General features: G+C 42.5%; 1 protein-coding gene across 2 annotated transcripts in view; it reads left to right on the forward strand.

Moving 5' to 3' along the window:
* UBE2F (ubiquitin conjugating enzyme E2 F (putative)) overlaps positions 1–12,654 on the forward strand; it is a 279,007-nt gene extending 266,353 nt beyond the window's left edge. For both annotated transcript variants that reach the window (XM_040441854.1, XM_040441853.1), the window contains exon 10: positions 11,800–12,654. In XM_040441854.1, the coding sequence (XP_040297788.1) occupies positions 11,800–11,850 (51 nt within the window). In that variant the 3' untranslated portion in view covers positions 11,851–12,654. The remainder of the gene's footprint in view (positions 1–11,799) is intronic.
* The last annotated feature ends 7,971 nt before the right edge of the window (positions 12,655–20,625 follow it).

Here is a 20,625-nt window from a genome sequence, read left to right on the forward strand (position 1 = left end):
TGTGGTTATTTTGTGCTATATCCTACATCAGCTGCAGGCTGAGCCTGTGTCACCGAAGTGCATTTAACCATCAACAGTGTGGTCATTTTTTGGCCATATATTACATCAGGGGCAAGTTGAGCCTGTCACCCAGCGCCTAAAAAATAGACCTGACATTTCTATTCAACCAAATCTGCACAGTTTTATCTGGTCAAGTTATTTGTAGTGACCGTAAAAGCAGACTTTTTGTTCTGGGTTGAAAAAGCATTCCCAAATTTGCCATTCTGAAAATAACTAGTTTCTGGTATTTGAGGCCTACTTGAAATCTATCCCAAAAAGAAAATCTTACATTGAAGGTATTGATAGTGTCATTCAGAAAAACCTAAGACACACGCTAGCGTGCTGATAGAAGTGTCATTCTGTGATTAAACCTATACCTGTCACACAGCGCAAAAAAAAACAGGTCTCACATCTCTATTCAACCAAATCTGCACTGTTTTTGCTGGTCAAGTTATTTGTAGTGACCGTAAAAGCAGACTTTTTGTTCTGGGTTGAAAAAGCATTCCCAAATTTGCCATTCTCAAAATAACTAGTTTGTGGTATTTGAGGCCTACTTGAAATCTATCCCAAAAAGAAAATCTTACATTGAAGGTATTGATAGTGTCATTCAGAAAAACCTAAGACACACGCTAGCGTGCTGATAGAAGTGTCATTCTGTGATTAAACCTATACCTGTCACACAGCGCAAAAAAAAACAGGTCTCACATCTCTATTCAACCAAATCTGCACTGTTTTTGCTGGTCAAGTTATTTGTAGTGACCGTAAAAGCAGACTTTTTGTTCTGGGTTGAAAAAGCATTCCCAAATTTGCCATTCTCAAAATAACTAGTTTCTGGTATTTGAGGCCTACTTGAAATCTATCCCAAAAAGGATATCTTACATTGAAGGTACTGATAGTGTCATTCAGAAAAACCTAAGACACACGCTACCGTGCAGATAGAAGTCTGATTCTGTGATTAAACCTTAACCTGTCACACAGTGCAAAAAAAAAACAGGTCTCACATTTCTATTCAATGGTCTGCCGGGTGTTCACTCCAAGGTCATGGAAGTCACGCCTGCGGCCACCCCGTTCTCCGAGGGATATGTCCTGAAATCCAGCTGAAAGCTGCAGAACATCAGTCGGAGGTCTCTCCACTACTGGCGGGCCTCTCTGGCGCCCTCTTCCCACAAGCAAAGGCTCGGCTGGTGGCTGCTGGGGTCTTTCAATGCGTCTAGGTTCTTGAGCCTCTTGCTCCTGTCCAGGCTGTCCTTGGCTGGGCTGCCCCTGGCACGTGCTCTTCCGCGGGCTCTGGCTCGTCCACTCATCTTCTATTCCTGAGAGGATATAAACCGCTAATAAGGTCAATCTGCCGCCTAGCTGCTCCGCCGTGGCACAATCACCTCAGAACTCGCACACTGGTGACTTTAGGTATCTTCACTGGTCACTTTGAGCAGAATGATGACATCCGAGTCACGGCACCAAATGTAACCCTCTTTTCCTTGCACCATCTGCGACACCTCCAGCTTTCACACTCACTCGGTCACCAGCTCCTCCAGGCATAAACTCTAAGTGGACTCTAAGGGACGACACTCAGGTCTTCTGTGGTTTAAAGCTTTATTGAGGTGTAGTGCACTTGGCTGGAGCCTGTAATACAACAGGGAAAAACTGCCACTATGTGGTATACAGCCAGGTCACCAGCCCACCTATATCATAACAGGCAGTCATTATATTACATTCCCACATACATGTTACAGGATATAACAAAGCATACAGAAAAATGAACAAGAGAAAATCATTTACAAAGATATTGCAGCAGGGTGACCTGGAATACAGCATGTCTTGCAGCCATTTTAGGAAGAACACATGTCTCTTTAACTGTACATCATCTACTCAGCCTAGCATGTGCTGTAGGGTTTAAAGGCTGCTAAAAAACATACAGTCACCTCTTTACATTCTACAGAACTATTATGGGTATATATTATAACTTTTTACAATAGATAAATGAACTTTAGCTTTAGAGAACTTAGACAGAGATCCTACCTCCTTCACAGTAAATGTCTGCACTGAGGAGACCAAACCAAGTAGCAGAATACACAGGGGGCTTTCTGGAAGAGTCCACTGTAAAGACTCTGTCTGTTAAAACTTTCCTCAGTTATCTAATAGCACATTTGAAGAGGTTTATTTAGCATGTCCTGACTCTCTGCTAACAGCTTATGAATATATGGAACTATATTTAACAAGTGATCATTGCTGCAGCTCCTGTATATTGGTATGACCCTATTGCAAACCTGCAGACTGGATATTTGGTGAAACTTCATGTGGTTCATATCGACTGTACTACACCACTGACTTGGTGCCTGGGCCTAAATATGTGACAGTGGCCTGTTCCAGTGGTGGGTGACGTGATGCCTGATTCTCTGCTATGACATGAAGACAGATTCTGTGCTGACATAAGGCCAGATTCTCTGTTACGGGACCTCTCTCCTCTGCCTGGGTGCCTGGGCCTAAATGTGTGACAGTGGCCTGTTCCAGTGGTGGGTGACGTGATGCCTGATTCTCTGCTATGACATGAAGACAGATTCTGTGCTGACATAAGGCCAGATTCTCTGTTACAGGACCTCTCTCCTCTGCCTGGGCCTAAATGTGTGACAGTGGCCTGTTCCAGTGGTGGGTGACGTGATGCCTGATTCTCTGCTATGACATGAAGATAGATTCTGTGCTGACATAAGGCCAGATTCTCTGTTACAGGACCTCTCTCCTCTGTCTGGGTGCCGGGGCCTAAATGTGTGACAGTGGCCTGTTCCAGTGGTGGGTGACGTGATGCCTGATTCTCTGCTATGACATGAAGACAGATTCTGCGCTGACATAAGGCCAGATTCTCTGTTACGGGACCTCTCTCCTCTGCCTGGGTGCCTGGGCCTAAATGTGTGACAGTGGCCTGTTCCAGTGGTGGGTGACGTGAAGCCTGATTCTCTGCTATGACATGAAGACAGATTCTGCGCTGACATAAGGCCAGATTCTCTGTTACGGGACCTCTCTCCTCTGCCTGGGTGCCTGGGCCTAAATGTGTGACAGTGGCCTGTTCCAGTGGTGGGTGACGTGAAGCCTGATTCTCTGCTATGACATGAAGACAGATTCTGCGCTGACATAAGGCCAGATTCTCTGTTACGGGACCGCTCTCCTCTGCCTGGGTGCCTGGGCCTAAATGTGTGACAGTGGCCTGTTCCAGTGGTGGCTGACGTGAAGCCTGATTCTCTGCTATGACATGAATACAGATTCTGCGCTGACATAATGCCAGATTCTCTGTTACGGGACCTCTCTCCTCTGCCTGGGTGCCTGGGCCTAAATGTGTGACAGTGGCCTGTTCCAGTGGTGGGTGACGTGAAGCCTGATTCTCTGCTATGACATGAAGACAGATTCTGCGCTGACATAAGGCCAGATTCTCTGTTACGGGACCGCTGTCCTCTGTCTGGGTGCCGGGGCCTAAATGTGTGAAAGTGGCCTGTTCCAGTGGTGGGTGACGTGAAGCCTGATTCTCTGCTATCACATGAAGACTGATTCTGCGCTGACATGAAGCCAGATTCTCTGCTATGGCATGAAGAGACTGATTCTCTGCTGACATGAAGCCAGATTCTTTGCTATGGCATGAAGAGACTGATTCTCTGCTGACGTGAAGCCAGATTCTCTGCTATGGGACCTCTGTCCAATTGATATTGGTTCATTTTTATTTTTTTAATTTTAATTCATTTCCCTATCCACATTTGTTTGCAGGGGATTTACCTACATGTTGCTGCCTTTTGCAGCCCTTTAGCTCTTTCCTGGGCTGTTTTACAGCCTTTTTAGTGCCCAATAGTTCGGGTCCCCATTGACTTCAATGGGGTTCGGGTTCGGGACGAAGTTCGGTTCGGGTTCGGATCCCGAACCCGAACATTTACGGGAAGTTCGGCCGAACTTCTCGAACCCGAACATCCAGGTGTTCGCTCAACTCTATTTATAAGATGATTATATGGCAATTACTAATGTAGTCTTTGATTAAATACACCTTTTCCTTTTTTTTTTTCACACAGGGGTTCTGTCCATAAAATGGCTGCTGATGGAGGGTGAAGTGACCAGGAGAATGACCTCCATGTGATGTCTCCTCCATTCATATACACTTTACCTGTCATCTGCACTTGCAATGTTGTGAGTTTAGTTTGAGGGCAGTGTGTTAGAATGGAGGAGGCTGACTGATCCATCAGCGGCAATCTTATAGACAGGACCTCTATGCAGACAGTACATATTTGCCTAACAAGGTAGCATGACTTTTGAAATATAGCAGACAGCTCAATATATCAACAAATACTATTTTAGTAAGATCCATGTAGTTATTGGTCACAAGCCAGAAAGTGGCCAACCCCTTTAACCCTTTCTACCCCAGAGGTTTTTTTTACTTTGCATTTTTGTTTTGCGCTCCCTACCTCCCCAGAGCCAAAACTTTTTTCCATTCACATAGCCTTAAGAGGGCTTATTTTTTGTGGGGCAAGTTGTATTTTCCAACACCCCCATTTAATATTGCATAGAATGTATTGGGAAGTGGGTAAAAAAATTCCAAAGGTGGTGGGGAAAAAAACTGAATTTTTGTGGGATACAACATATGTATAGTTTTGCTTGCGTTCTGACACTGGAGAAAAAAAATAAAACTTGAAAATATATTTTTTTCTGTCATTTTCTGACCCCTATAACCTTTTTCTAGTTATGTGTGTGGAGCTGTATGAGGGCTCACTTTTTTGCAGGACGGTCTGTACTTTTCATTGATACCGTTCTGTGTTAAACTTTTTGATCACTTTTTATTTAATTTTAGTGGGAGGAGAGGCGATCAAAAAATAGAAAATCTGCCGTTGTGACCCTTTTCTTTATTTCGCCTTTTTCCGCATGGTATTAATTCTTATAGTTTGATAGTACAGGTGTTTTTGCACGCGGCGACACCCATGATGCGTTTTTTTTTTTTTACATTTCTTATTCTCATTTTGGGGAAAGGGGGGGTGATTAGAATTTTTAGATATTTTTAATTTGTTTGATTTCTAAAAACTTTAATTTTTTTTACACTTTTTCTTTTATAGTTCCCATAGGGAACTATAACAAGCAATCATTAGATTGCTATTGTCATAGACTCCAATGCACTAGCATTGGAGTCTGATTATTTTACTAGTTTCCTATGGAGCCTTGCTACAGGCAAGGTCTCCATAGGAAACAATGTGCAGCAGCCTCCTGTTATTCTTTATGAGGGGCTGCTGCATATAAGCTCTGGTTCCTCCGATCATCACACAGGGGAGCCGGAGCATTACCGGAAGCGCGTGCTTCTGGTGTTTAGCATGCTCAGATGTCAGGTTTGACCACAGCATCTGAGAGGTTAAATGTCCGCGATTGGCATTACCGCCGGTCGCAGGCATTAGCCGCGGGTGTCTGCTGTAAGTTCTGCTCAGGAGCGAGCGACATCTTTGAAGACCCAAATTGTCACGTAATAGTATTTCACATGTCGGGAAAGAGTTAAACATAGAAACATAGAATGTGTCGGCAGATAAGAACCATTTGGCCCATCTATGAATAGCCCTTGGCCCTATCTTATATGAAGGATGGCCTTATGCCTATCCCATGCATGCTTAAACTCCTTCACTGTGTTTGCAGCTACCACTTCTGCAGGAAGGCTATTCTATGCATCCACTACTCTCTCAGTAAAGTAATACTTCCTGACATTACTTTTAAACCTTTGCCCCTCTAATTTAAAACTATGTCCTCTTGTAGCAGTTTTTCTTATTTTAAATATTCTCTCCTCTTTTACCTTGTTGATTCCCTTTATGTATTTAAAAGTTTCTATCATATCCCCTCTGTCTCGTCTTTCTTCCAAGCTATACATGTTAAGGTCCTTTAATCTTTCCTGGTAAGTTTTATCCTGCAATCCATGTATTAGTTTACTGTCTCTGAACTGTCTCCAAAGTATCAATATCCTTCTGGAGATATGGTCTCCAGTGCTGAGCACAATACTCCAAATGAGGTCTCACTAGTGCTCTGTAGAGTGGCATGAGCACCTCCCTCTTTCTACTGGTAATGCCTCTCCCTATACACTCAAGCATTCTGCTAGCATTTCCTGCTGCTCTATGACATTGTCTGCCTACCTTTTAAGTCTTCTGAAATAATGATCCCTAAATCCCTTTCCTCAGATACCGAGGTTAGGACTGTATCACAGATTTTATATTCTGCTCTTGGGTTTTTACGCCCCAGGTGCACTTATCAACATTAAATTTAAGTTTCCAGATTTTTGACCATCCCTCTAGTTTTCCTAAATCCTTTTCCATTTGGTGTATCTCTCCAGGAACATCAACCCTGTTACAAATCTTTGTGTCATCAGCAAAAAGACACACCTTACCATCGAGGCCTTCTGCAATTTCGCTGATAAAGATATTAAACAATATGGGTCCCAGAACAGATCCCTGAGGTACCCCACTGGTAATAAGACCATGGTCTGAATATACTCCGTTGACTACAACCCTCTGTTGTCTGTCCCTCAGCCACTGCCTAATCCATTCAACAATATGGGAGTCCAAGCCCAAAGACTCTAACATATAGATTAGCCTTCTATGTGGGACAGTATCAAAAGCCTTACTAAAGTCTAGATAAGCAATGTCTACTGCACCTCCGCCATCTATTATTTTAGTCACCCAATCAGAAAAATCAACAAGATTAGTTTGACATGATCTCCCTGATGTAAACACATGCTGTTTTTCATCTTTCAATCCATGGGATTTTAGATGTTCCACAATCCTCTCCTTCAGTATGGTTTCCATTAATTTCCCCACTATTGATGTCAGGCTTACTGGCCTTTAGTTGCCCGATTCCTCCCTACTACCTTCCTTGTGAATGGGCACAACATTTGCTAATTTCCAATCTTCTGGGACGACTCCTGTTACCAGTTATTGGTTAAATAAATCTGTTAATAGTTTTGCTAGTTCACTGCTAAGCTCTTTTAATAGCTTTGGGTGTATCCCATCAGGCCCCTGTGACTTATTTGTATTAATTTTAGACAGCTGACTTAGAACCTCTTCCTCTGTAAAGACACATGCATCAAAAGATTCATTAGTCTTCCTTCCTAACTGAGGTCCTTTTCTTTCATTTTCCTTTGTAAAAACTGAACAGAAGTATTCATTGATGCAGTCAGCTAGTTCTTTATCTTCTTCCATATACCTTCCTTCTTTTGTTTTTAATTTGGTGATTCCTTGTTTTAGTTTCCTTTTTTCATTTATGTATCTGAATAATGTCTTATCGCCTTTTTTCACTGACTGAGCTAATTTCTCTTCTGCCTGTGCTTTAGAAGCTCTTATAACTTGTTTGGCCTCTCTCTGCCTAATCTTATAAATTTGCCTGTCATCCTCGTTTTGTTTTTATAATTACTAAATTCTATCTTTTTGTTTTTAATGATTTTGGCCACTTCTGCTGAGTACCACAGTGGTCTCTTCCTTTTTTTGCCTTTACTTACAAGCCAAATGCAATTATCTGTTGCCTTCAATAGTGACACTTTTAAGTAGTCCCATTTCTCCTGGACTCCATTGAAACTGTTCCAATCTGATAGGGACTCGTATACCACTAATCTAATTTTAGAAAAGTCTGTTTTTCTAAAATCTAAAACTTTTTTGTTTTTGTGTGGTGTGACTCAGTCACTGTACTTATAGTAAACCACACTGACTGGTGATTACTAGATCCCAAGCTTTCCCCTACAGTAATATCATATACCAAATTCCCATTTGTGAATACTAAATTTAAAATGGCCTCCTTCCGGCTTGGCTCCTCAACTACTTGCTGTAGAGATAATCCCAGTAGGGAATTTAGAATATCTGTACTCCTGGCAGAACTAGCTATTTTGGTTTTCCAGTTTACATCAGGAAGATTAAAGTCTCCCATAATGATAACTTCCCCTTTCAATGTCATTTTAGCTATTTCCTCAACTAGTACCTGGTTTCTTCATTTTTAAGAACTTTAGAACTGAGCCCTGTCCCCTTTAAGATCTCACTCAACTTTCAAAGGACTGAATGTCTCAGGGTAGCATTACACAGCAGTACAGATTTAATACCAAAGATGTAATGTTTGCCATTTCTCATTGAAAGCTCATAGTGGCTTATAACTTTTGGTATCTTCTAAATCAATGTGAAAGGGGTGTCTGGTACTTAGATATTAATGAACTATCCTCATCAATATGAAGGGGGGGGATCCGACACCCGCCAGCCCCACCGATCAGCTGTTCTGGTCAGGTTTCAGAAACTGTACTGTGGATAGAAGGCTCCATCTACTGTATGGTTTCTGGTGTCGGTGTACTTGAATGGGAGTTGAGCTGCAGTACCTAGATATGACCATTACACATGCTTTCTGCTCCATCCACTGTATAGTATCCAGCAGCTGCCCAAAGTGCATTCAGCATGGCAGAACATTCCTCAGACAACCTAACCTCATTGATAGCATGCTAAGGAATGTAAGGGTTTTCATTTATGCTTGTGATGCTCATACTCGATACTGAATAAATCTAGATATTTTGAACATTTTATTTCCATTGTTTCATATGCATATCATTAACATGTCTTGATTCTGTGATTTCCATAATTCCACAACTTTTTGTTCCTGGTGTTGCAATTTTAATGTTGACGAGTGTGGGTAGGTAGATAGATACAAATAGAAGAGATCAAAGCACTCGGCAGTTTATGCAGAAAAACATACGTTTATTCGTTCATGTCCATGGTGGGAGCTGAAATGTCGCCATAGGCATTAAGATAGAGTTGCCCCCTTCCCCTTTGCAGCAAGAACAGCTTCCACTCTTTTGGGAAGGCTTTCTACAAGTTTTTGGAGTGCATCTGTGAGAATTTTACCCATTCATCCAGCAAAAGATCATTTGTTAAGTCTGGTACAAATGTTTCGCGAGAAGTCCAGGCTTGAAAATCACCATTCTGGTTTATCCCAAAGTTGTTGGATGGGTTTAAAGCAAGGGCTCTTTGCGGGCCAGTCAGGTTCTTCCACACCAAACTCACACATCATTCCTTTATCGACTTTGCTTTGTGCATTGGGGCATTTATCGACCTTGCTTTGTTCCACTGGGGCACACTCATGCTGGAAAAAAAACCACAAAGTTGGAAGCATGCAGTTAAAGGGGTTGTCCGGGTTCAGCGTTGAACCCGGACATACCCTTATTTTCACCCAGGCAGCCCCCCTGAAGCTAGCATCGGAGCATCTCATGCTCCGATGCGCTCCCTTGCCTTGCGCTAAATCATGCAGGGCAAGGGCTCTTTTGTGTGTTCGGTGACTTCACCGGCTCTGATAGGCAGGCTTTAGCGCTGCCCTAGCCGTTTTACTGGCTAGGGCAGCGCTAAATCCCGCCCATCTGTGCCGGTGACATCACCGGGCTTCCTGGCAGCCCCATGGAGAGCCTGGTACGTCACCGGATCTCCAAAAAATGCCTTTGCCCTGCTCGATTTAGCGCAGGGCAAAGGAGAGCATCGGAGCATGAACTGCTCCGATGCTCAAGTCTGGGGGGCTACCGGGGTCAAAATGGAGGTATGTCTGGGTTCAGCTATGAACCCGAACAATCCCTTTAAGGGCCCATTCACACGACTGTATATTTATGTCTACATCCGTTCTGCATTTTTGCAGACTCATTCATTTCATCCGTACTTCCTTTCTGTGGCCCCGCAACAAAGATAGAACATGTCCTATTCTTGTCCAAAATTGCTGACAAGAATAGGCATTTCTGTCATAGGGCTGGCCGTTCCGTGAAGTGCGGAATGCACATTGCCAGCATCCGTGTTTTGAAGATCCGCAATTTTTCTTGATCTGCTAAAGCATTAAGATTTCCATTCACTGTAATTAAGTTGCCTGTGCCAACCCCTGAAAAACAACCCCATAGCAGCATACCCCTTTCAGCAAACTTTACAGTTAACAGAATACCGTCGGGCAGGTAATGTTCCCCTGGCATTTTCCAAACCTAGATTTGTCCATCAGACTGCCAGATAGAGAAGTTCGAACGAATTTCAACTTCTCCAGAGTCCAGTTGCCTTGTGCTTTTACAAGAACTTTTTCTGAAAAGTCGTTGCACAATGTAAGTTCCTCATAGTTGCCAATAGTCTATATTTGCCAGAAGGTCCCTGTTTTTTAAAGGAGTTATCCCATAATTAATGTCAAATATGAAAATCAGACATCAGCTAGTACATGACAGCCTGTTTCTAACAACGCTAGAACCAGCCCTGTACCTCACATGGATCCAGAAATCTCTCAATTCATTGCTCTGATAGATTTATATGAAGCTGAGGGGGCGTGTCTTTTCCTCTGGAGCTCTCTCCCTATAACAGCTCAGGGGGGTGTCCATGCTCTCCCTATAACAGCTCAGAAGCCAGTTGAAGGATGAAACTGAGCATGTGCGGCCTTCTCAGTGAGCTGGACAAAGAAATAAGAAAAAGGACAAAGAGCAGGTGGCGCTACAGACATTTTATTGAATAACTCAGTGGATATTACAATATTGTAAATACATGCAATTGCAAAAGTATTCAGGCAGGTGCTGGTTTGAAAACGGTAGAATATTTTTTGTGGGACAATCCCTTTTAGGGAAATCCTGGCAATTATTCATCCCAGGCACATTCCCACAAATGTAGGGGTGGCAGGACAACATGTGGTAAAGCCTGGCTTGCAAATAGGAAGCTGGGAGTGAAGAGAGGTAATTATAGGGGTCTGGTTTGAGTTCTGAAATTTTGGGATCTTGTCTGCAATAAAGGGGTTATCCGGGCTTTATAGAAACTGTAATTTTAACTGATGTGTCTGAGATCACTGTTGTCCTTTTATTGGGAACAATATACAGGAAACATTTAGAAATAAATGTATATTATGGCAAAACCTGCCTCTTAAAGGGGTCATCCGCTTTATTTCTATTGATGACCTAATGTCTGGATAAGTCATCAATATCAGATTGGCAGGAGGCCGACACCCAACACCCCTGCCGATCAGCTGTTTGAAGAGAAGGCTGCGCTCCTGTGAGCGCAGCCTTCTCTTCATTGTTTACCTGCTCGCCGCCGCAACCGCAGCAGTGAGCCTTGTCATTACACCTAAGCCGTCCAATTCCCTTCAATGGGATGGCTTCTTCCCATTCAAATGTATATGAAGGAGCCGTCCCATAGAAGTGAATGTAATTACACCTGCTCAGCTCTGCGGTTGCGAAGGTGCGCTGCTTTCTCTTCAAACAGCTGGTAGGCAGGGGTGCCGGCCCCCGCCAATCTGGTATTGATGACCTATCCTGACGATAGGTCATCAATATACATAAAGTGGACAAATCCTTTAAAGCCAAAGTGTCCATAAAATAAATTTTTAAATTCTGGCAGCTATGAGTCGTCCAGGTTTGTAGAGGCCCTTGTGCACATGACCCTGTGGTGCCCTCTTTATAATCCTATATCATTTCTATTAATGCCATTTTGGAAGACATATTTTTATGGGCAGCAATAAAACAACTACACCACCAAGTTTGTCTGAGATCTGAATAAGTCTGCTTATATTAAACATGACTAACATGGATTTCCAGGCGTCTCATTATAATGAGCTAGAAGTAATAAAAAAGTTTTTTTTAATGGAGCAGTAATTGTATTTATAGTCACTGATATTTCAGTAATAATTGTTTTCACACTCCCTGTCGTGATCACCATAGTGTTACTTCCCTCTCCAAGAACTCAGTACCCAGCCCAATGAAATTTGTTTTATAGATGTTTCTTTTTTTATTTCTTACAGGAAGAGTATCGTAGTAAAGTGGAAGATTACATCAAGCGTTATGCCAGATGATGCCAACTTTAAGTCTCAGATCGCCTTGTTGAGAGAAGTGGCCACCTTCTTTCTGTAAGGTCTCCAGAGCCATATAGGGGTGGAATCTGGAAACGATTGAACAGCTTTTGTGCCCTCTCTCTGCAGACTGATACAAAGGTTTACCTCCAGCCCCTACAATGTAATGGCATCTCAGCATCCAGCCAGCAACAGCCTCAAAACTACTCCTCCCGCTTCTTTAATTTTTGATGTGTGATTTATTTTTTATTTTTTATGGGGCATTTGTTTTATTTTCTTTTTTCCCCCCCTAAATTTCAGAATATTTCTAACAATATATGCAATGCTGTTTGGATTCTTACCAGAGATGTTTATTATAATCATGGACTCACTAGACTGAACGTTTGATTGGAAGCCCTAAGTTAGCCATGTGTTTTTGAAATGTAATACGGAAGATTGATAAAATGTATGTGGTGGCTCACCTGTCGTGATATCTGGATTAAGGTGCTCTATTATAAAAAGCTACACCCAAAAGCTTTAAAGATGTATATTTATATGTGGTTAACAGGCACTCTAAACATTCAGAGCCGCATTAAAAACAAATATTTTTAATTAAATGTAAACTTGGATGCAAACAATACTAAAAAAATATACCATTAATAAAATAATTAATCAATGCTAATGCATATAATACATAATTTCATATGAAAAAAACTCATAAAATATTTAAAAAAAAGAAGAAAATGAGAAAAATATATAAGTGACAGTTCAGTTCCCTGATTAAAGGGTTCCTGTCACCAGATTTAACCCTATTAAGCTAGCTGACATTAGCGAGTAGCCTCTAAGAGGGGGGGGGGGGGGGTGTTGTTCCTGCTCCTAGAGGCTCTGTTCTCCCATCTTTGTCGCCTCCCTCCAAGTCCTGATTGACAGGGCCAGGCAGCGCTCTCATCCGTCTGCCAGCCCTGTGCTCTGGTGAAATCTCGCACCGTTCAGCATTCGGTGCAGGCACGGTGAGGGAAAGACGCCTGCTGGCTGCCAGCTTCCTCACTGCACCTTCGCCGAATACTGAATGGCGCGAGTTTCCACCAGAGCACAGGGCTGGCCCTGTCAATCAGGACTTGGAGGGAGGCGACAAAGGTGGGAGAACGGAGCCTCTAGGAGCAGGAACAACCCCCCCCCCCCCCCCCGCTCCTAGAGGCTAATTAGCATATTATAAAAGTTAGATTTCTGGCGTAAAGGGGGCATAGATAAAAGTAGGAATAGGCTAGTTAGGTTTAGCTGACATTAGCACATCGCTAATGTCAGCTAGCTTAATAGGGTTAAATCTGGTGACAGAAACCCTTTAATATCTTTTCTATTGTCCCATGATTTTGTCTGAATAGAAGCGAAAGTTCATAATTCACATGATTGATCCAAAGATATACCGTATTTGTTAAAAGACAAGCAGAAAGTCCAAAGGTATGAAAAGTTCAAAGATCTATTTGGACTTTCTGTTCTGTTATAACAAATATATCTTTGGATTAATCATGTGAATTATGAACTTTCACTTCTATTCAGACAAAATCTTGGGACGACAGAAAAGATATTAATCAGAAAACTGAACTGTCACTTATATTATATATTTTTTCTAATTTTCCTCTTTTTTTATATTTTGAGTTTTTTTCATATGAAATTATGTATTACATGCATTAGGATTGATGCTATTAGGGGTGATGAATTATTTTATTAATAGTATAGTTTATTAGTATTGTTTGTATCCAAGTTTACATTTAATTAAAAATATAATTTTTTAATGCGACTCTGAATGTTTAGCGTGCCTGTTAACCACATAGTAATACAGAAGATGACAGCTTGGTTACAGGCCAATAGAAGGTCTAAGGATGGTGAAATATTTTGTCATGCCATTTCATTTTGAGTCAGATGGTTAACTTGGCAGCTTACTAAACTTCATTCTAAGTTGTGAATTGTTGTTAACCTTCATGAGATGCAGTACTAATAAAAATAAAATGTAAATGTGGTAAGTATACTTCTAAGGCCTCTTTCACACTGGCGTGTGCGCCCCGTTGCCGTTTTGCGGATCCGCAATACACGGGTGCCGTTCCGTGGGCATTCCGCATCACGGATGCGGACCCATTCACTTGAATGGGTCCGCAAATAAGGAGATGCGGAATGGTACGGAACGGAACCCTACGGAAGCACTACGGAGTGCTTCCGTGGGGTTTCGTCCCGTACTTCCGTTCCGCAAAAGGATAGAACATGTCCTATCTTTTTTGCAGAACGGCCGGATCGCGGACCCATTCAAGTGAATGGGTCCGTGATCCGCTGCGGCTGCCCCACGGACTGTGCTCGTGTATTGCGGCCCACATTTTGCGGGCCGCAATACGGAAACGGGGCGCACACGCCACTGTGAAAGAGGCCTAACTCTTGTGTAACACACATTAAGTTTTCATCAGTTAACGGAGAAGACCACATACAAGGCTTGAGTCGAGCACCAAAATCCATGTTAAAGGCCTCACTAATAGGTGGGCTTGTATAGGCATAATCCTAAAATATGTTATTTTTAAGCAATGTTTTATCTTTGTGCTGGCAGAAATCTGTGATGCAGCAATATGCAGATTATCTGGCAATGAAAGTGTTACTAGTACACAGGGATTCACAGAGCATTGGTGATATATACTTTTTACTGTGACAATGCAACTTTAAATTATTATTTTGTTTAAAGAAGCTTGAAAACTCTGTATCCACAGCCTGAAAATGTATACTGGGTTCTATAAATACACGGATATGCACTTTCTTTGCTCGAACATGGGTGTGTTTTGTTTTGTTATTTTACCGCCTATAGTTTTTCACAATATTCATGCCACAATAACAGGTTTATAATGTGGAAGGGGTGTATTTGTATTAACTTATTTCCACCACAGAAGATTTATGAAAATATTTTGGATCAATGCTAGATGCATACAGAAGCATGTACAGTGCTGCCTCAAGATACACTATTTTCAACTTACAGTGGTCTTTTCTGGGCCGTCATAAGTTGAAATCAGACTCAACATACAATGTCTCAGACTCAGATCCAACCAGTCACCATGGCCATTTCTGTGGTAAAACACCTGTATTGTCTATCTAGTAGCTCCTCCTTACAGTACAGTGCGGTACTACATATCTTGTAGAGCCCTCTGTCTATTCCAGGATGAATTGGGCCCTTGGATAGCAGGTGAAAGTAGCTTCACTTTATTTTTCTGCAAAGACTACTTTCACATCTGAGTTTTTGCTGGATCCGTCATGGATCAGCAAAAACGCTTCTGTCATTATAATACAGCCATCTACATCTGTTATGAACGGATCCGGTTGTAGTATCTCTAAAATGGCCATGAGAGATCCGTCTCTGAAACCATTGTAAGTCAATAGGCGACGGATCCCAGGACGCACTCAAAAACGTAGCTTGCAGCGCTTTTGTGTGCGTGATGGGAATGCAATTAAACTAGGGATGAGCGAATTTCAAGTTATGAAATTCGTTTGGTGATAAAAGCAGAATTGCGTCATGGATTCCGTTACCACGGACCATAATGCAATTCTATTTATGCATTCAGTAATAGAATTAGGCAAAATAAAGGCATTCAATCATAGAATTGTGTTATGGTCCGTTGTAACGGAATCCATAACGCGATTCTGCTTTTACCACCAAACAAAGCGCAAACGAATTTCAAAATATGAAATTCGCTTATCTCTAAATGAAACGGAACAGAATGCATTCTGATGCACTCCGTTCCGTTCAGTTTTGACAATGAATGGGGACAAAACTCAAGCGTTTTCCTCCACTATTGAGATCCTATGACTGATTTCAATAGCGGAAAGGGAAAGCACAGATGTGAAAGTAGCCTAACCTGTGTGCTATTCAGGACCCCGAAGAAGCTTTTGTCCTCATTATAGAAAGTGATTTACAACTGTTACATGTAAGGACTTGCTTTACCTGTCTTAGTTACCTGCTTATTTTTCTTAATTCTTAATTTTCTTTTATCTTGGGATCACATTTTTAGGCGTGGCCACCAATTACCAGTTTTCTATAGAGTTTTGGACTCAGGTTACAATGGTTTCAAAATACATTGGTCCTTCCCAAACCAATTTATATTGTATTTTGAGGGACCACATTGACCAGCTTACTGTCAAAACCTGCTTGTTGCACTTGGGGCTTATTCTCATTCTGAAGAGGGCTATAGGACTATCACATGGGTGCAGTGTCTCATACTATTCACTGGCTACAGTATCTGCTGCAAGAGACGAAATTTATATAAGCTCAAAACAAGTGGATATAGACAGTGGACTAAAGGAAATATCTTATTGTAATAGATATTATTCAGAACCACATTCCAAGAGACCAATTTCCCTTCGCACACACTGCAATCATTTATCTTCTTTTGGATCTTTGTTCACATACTATACAGCTGAAGTTGGCATTTACCTACATATCTAATAGTGGTGGTTCTACTATCTGGGGCTTTCACTACCAGGCTAAGATGACATTGATTGATGACATTTGTTTTCTTCTGACTGCAATGGAAATGGATATAGTTTTTCCAAGTTTAGTCACCAAAGGTATAGTCTGAACTGCTATACAATGCTATCTGGTGTTAAAGGGGTTTTCCAGAATTTTTATATTGATGACCTATCCTCAGCATAGGTCACCAATATCAGATCGGCAGGGGTCCAACACCCGGCACCCCCGTCGATCAACTAGTTGAAGAGTAGACTAGCGCACCATTCTCTTCATTGTTTACTGCTCGCTGCCAACATCACAGCGGTCCAATTCAAGCTGTCCAATTCACTTCAATGGGGACGGTTCCTTCCTATTTGAGGGTATAAGAACAAGTCATACCAGAGAAGTGAATGGGACGGCTTGTAATTACACGGACGGCGATCAGGTAAACAGTGAAGAGAAGCCTGCGCTCACACACAGCGCGACCTTCACTTTAACCAACTGTTTGCCAGGGTTACCAGGGGTCAGACCCCTGCCAATCTGATATTGATGACCTATCCTTAGGATAGGTCATCAATATTAAAATGCCGGAAAACCCATTTAAGGTTTCATACAGCTTCCGGTCAACATCTATCTCTCCCAACTCCTCATTCAGTTAGGCCAGTGATAGGCAAACTGCGGCTCTCCAGCTGTTGTAGTTCTGCAACAGCTGGAGAGCCGCAGTTTGCCTATCACTGTGTTAGGCCAAGAGTGTGTTTTCAATAGGGAAAGAGAGGAAAGCTGCTGCCAGACACCTGTGGTTTATATACCAGGAATAGAAAAATGGCATCCATCTCTCCCCTGCCATAATCCACTGGGAAAAGTAGGAAACTCCCCGTATGCATTACATTGTTGATTGTTTCATCTGACAATGCACTAATATGTATAGGGCCTTTATGAATAAAAAATAAACATTTTAAAACATCTTTAAAGGAACATTAAACAAAGAAAATGCTCAACAATTAAATTACCCCAGCGCTGTCTCCCTTAATCTCCTCCTTTCCTTTCATTCTATTAAAAATAAAACATATTTTTTCCATACGCCTCCCCAATGGCACTGAGCAGTAGGGTACCCTGCCTCCAAGGGACAGGAAACAACATGGAAAAACAAACATTTAACAGCCTCCTCCCTTTTACCTTGTCCAGTTGTTTCCTGTCCCTTGTGATGAAGTGGAGAAATGCGGCACAGGTTCCCTCCTGCTTAAAGATTCGCTCAGCCTCGGTGTAAGTTGCCCTGATTGAGTCAGGAGGGACAAGAGATGGGTCCTTCCATCTGCCTAGGCATAAGTTCTGCGGTGGCAGGCTGCCACGTGTCTATGTGCCTTCCGTTAAGGTGGCTGTGAGTGAGGTCCGGCATTTGCGGTGCTCCGGGGACCGGAGTCTCGTGAGACTAGGTCAAGTGACCCAGAAGTTCGGGATAAAATGCCGGCTCAGTACAGGAAATGGCATTCCTCATCGGAGCTCGTGTCTGGACGGACGCAGCCATGTCCCTTCCTGCAGAGAATTCATTAGATACTCCCAAAGCCCTAAGCCGCCTCCAAGGTGAAAAGGTTTTTTTTATGCACCACTCCCTTGAGCACTAGGGAGTTATTTTCATGGTGGAGGTTCCTTTTCTTTAAAAATCTAGCCCCTTACTGAGGGAGTTATTCTTTATTCGCAGGGCAGAGATGCCAGCGAAAGTGGTGAACCTTCACTAAAGAAAAAATTTGCAATCTGCAAGAAGCAGTTAGCCGGACATGTTATAAAGCCACTTTGTCAGAAGTGTACCGAAAAGATTGTCTGAGGAAGCGCCGTCTCTTGTGGATAGTCTAAAGTCTATTATCAAAGAGGAAGTGAGCTCCGCCATTGAAGCAAAAATGGCAGTTTTCCCTCAAAAACACTCTACCTCCAAATCAAATCCTGAACCGCTTATGGATTTTGACCTGGATGACGGTGAAGTTACATCAGAATCAGACTCTGTTTGCTTAAGACTATCAGGGCTACCATGAATATTAAAGAATCCAGAGAAACTTATTCCATTCAGGACCAAATGTTTAGAGGTCTCGGTGATAGGAAAAAACTAGTTTTTCCCATTCATGAAAGTGTAAAAAAACTAATTGCGGATGAGTGGAGAGACCCCCAAAAAAAGATCAGGAGTCTCAAGGGTTTTTAAAAGAAAATATCCCTTCAGTGAATCCAATTCTGCCCACTGGGATAAAACTCATAGGGTTGACGCCCCTATAGCTAGAATCTCCAAGAAGTCCTCCGTACCTTTTGAAGATGTAGGGCTTTTGAGAGATTCTATGGATAAAAAATGTGATTTGCTTCTTAAAAGATCTTGGGAGACCTGCACATCCATGTTGAGACCCAGCATTGCAGCCTCTTACACTGCCAGGACCCTTTCCTTATGGTTATCTCAGCTAGAAGAACATTTAGTTTCAGGAACACCCAGAGAGGATATTTTATCCTCCCTGCCAGTTCTAAAACTGGCTGCAAAGTTGCTTTGGCGGATTTGGTGAAACTCTCTGCCAGATCTACGGCCCTTTCAAATTCCGCCAAAAGATCTATTTGGTTAACATCGTGGTCAGGGAACAATACTTCTAAAAGCAAACTGTGTAGTATTCCCTGTGAAGGCAACAGACTCTTTGGGTCAGTACTAGATGATATTTTAGATAAAGCATCTGATAGAAAAAAGGGATTCACAGCAAAGTCTAGGTTTTTCCACCAACGCCGATCCTTTCGTAACCAAAGGAAGTGTAGGCTGGATCAGAAACAGTTGAGTTCAGGCTCCTGGCAGCCCACAAAAGGCAGAGGCAGGGGTTTCCTGTTTACCCGGAGAAGTCTTCAAAACAGCCCAGTCAATGACGCCAGAGACCCGGTGGGGGGGGAAGGTTAAGAAAATTTGTTTCCACCTCGGAAAATATTTCAAAATTCCCCTGGATTCTAGATTTAATTCATCATGGCTGCAGGCTAGAATTCTCTCATCCCCCCTCCCCCTCGAGAAAGGTTCCTGCCATACAAAAAACTAAAGGAAGAGAGACAATATCTTCTAGAGTCACAGATTCTGACATTACTAGAAAAATAAGTCATTGTTCCAGTGCTACTAGACCAGACAGGGAAAGGATTTTACTCCCCAATTTTCCTAATAAAAAAAATGAATGCTACATTCAGAACCGTAATAAACCTGAAGGGTCTCAACAAACATATCACTTACAAAAAATTCAAGATGGAGACGGTCAAGTCAACAATCAACCTACTATCCCAGGACTGTTAACAGTGTTATACGGTAACGCTAGACTAGGTGGATGCTTACTACCATGTCCCCATACACGAAGATACTGGAGCCTATACCGGGAGAACGGAGCGGCGCCCAGGGATAATAGTAAGTGCAGGGAGATCCCTGGGCGCCGCTCTCCATGTCTGTATACTTAGTTTCGATTTTTTTATTCTAGTGAAAGGTCCTCTTTAAGGGACATAATGGTAGTTCTGGGCCTAATGACCTCAACCATCCCTGCAGTCAGGTGGGCTCCGTTTTGGGGAAGAGTTTTGCAGGATTTTTTCTTAACTGCCTGGAACAAGAGCCAATTCTCCCTGAACAACAGAGTATCTCTTCCTACTCTGGTGAGGAGTTCTCTACAGTGGTGGTTAGATCCAGACAATCTGAACCAATGAGTGCAATGGAGATCAGCAGATCCAATGATCATAACAACAGACGCAAGCGGGTCAGGCTGGGGGGCCCATTGTGGGGATCAGCTAGTCCAGGAAGTCTGGAATCCAAGTCTCCTCCCACTATCCTCAAACTCAAAGGAAATTTTTGCGTTTTTTTTCTAGCCCTGAGAGCCTTTCTTCCAAATTATCCATTGGAGGGACGTCAAAATAATGTCAGACAACGGGGCCACAGTAGCCTATATAAACAAGCAGGAGGGCACAAGGAGTAGAAATCTGTGTCAGACGACATTTCAGCTATTTTCATGGGCACAAAAACACACAAATTCAATCTCAGCGGTTCATCTAAAAGGAAAAGAGAATACTCTGGCAGATTTCCTGAGCAGAAGGAGTCTAAAGTCAGGAGAGTGGTCTTTAAACAAGAAAATATTTCTCAAGTTATGCAACAGATGCAGGACCCCGATCTTGGACCTCTTTGCCTCAAGAGCAATCAGGCAAGTGGTTCAATTCTATTCCCTATACTACAGGGACAATCCAGTCAGGGTAGATGCATTTTAGGGTCCATGGCCGGGGTGAATTTGGTGTGCCTTTCCCCTGATTCCCAGGGTTCTGACAAAGGTAATGGAAGAAAATTGTCGTTT

Source organism: Bufo bufo, chromosome 7 (genome assembly GCF_905171765.1).
Source record: "Bufo bufo chromosome 7, aBufBuf1.1, whole genome shotgun sequence".
Classification (NCBI taxonomy): domain Eukaryota; kingdom Metazoa; phylum Chordata; class Amphibia; order Anura; family Bufonidae; genus Bufo; species Bufo bufo.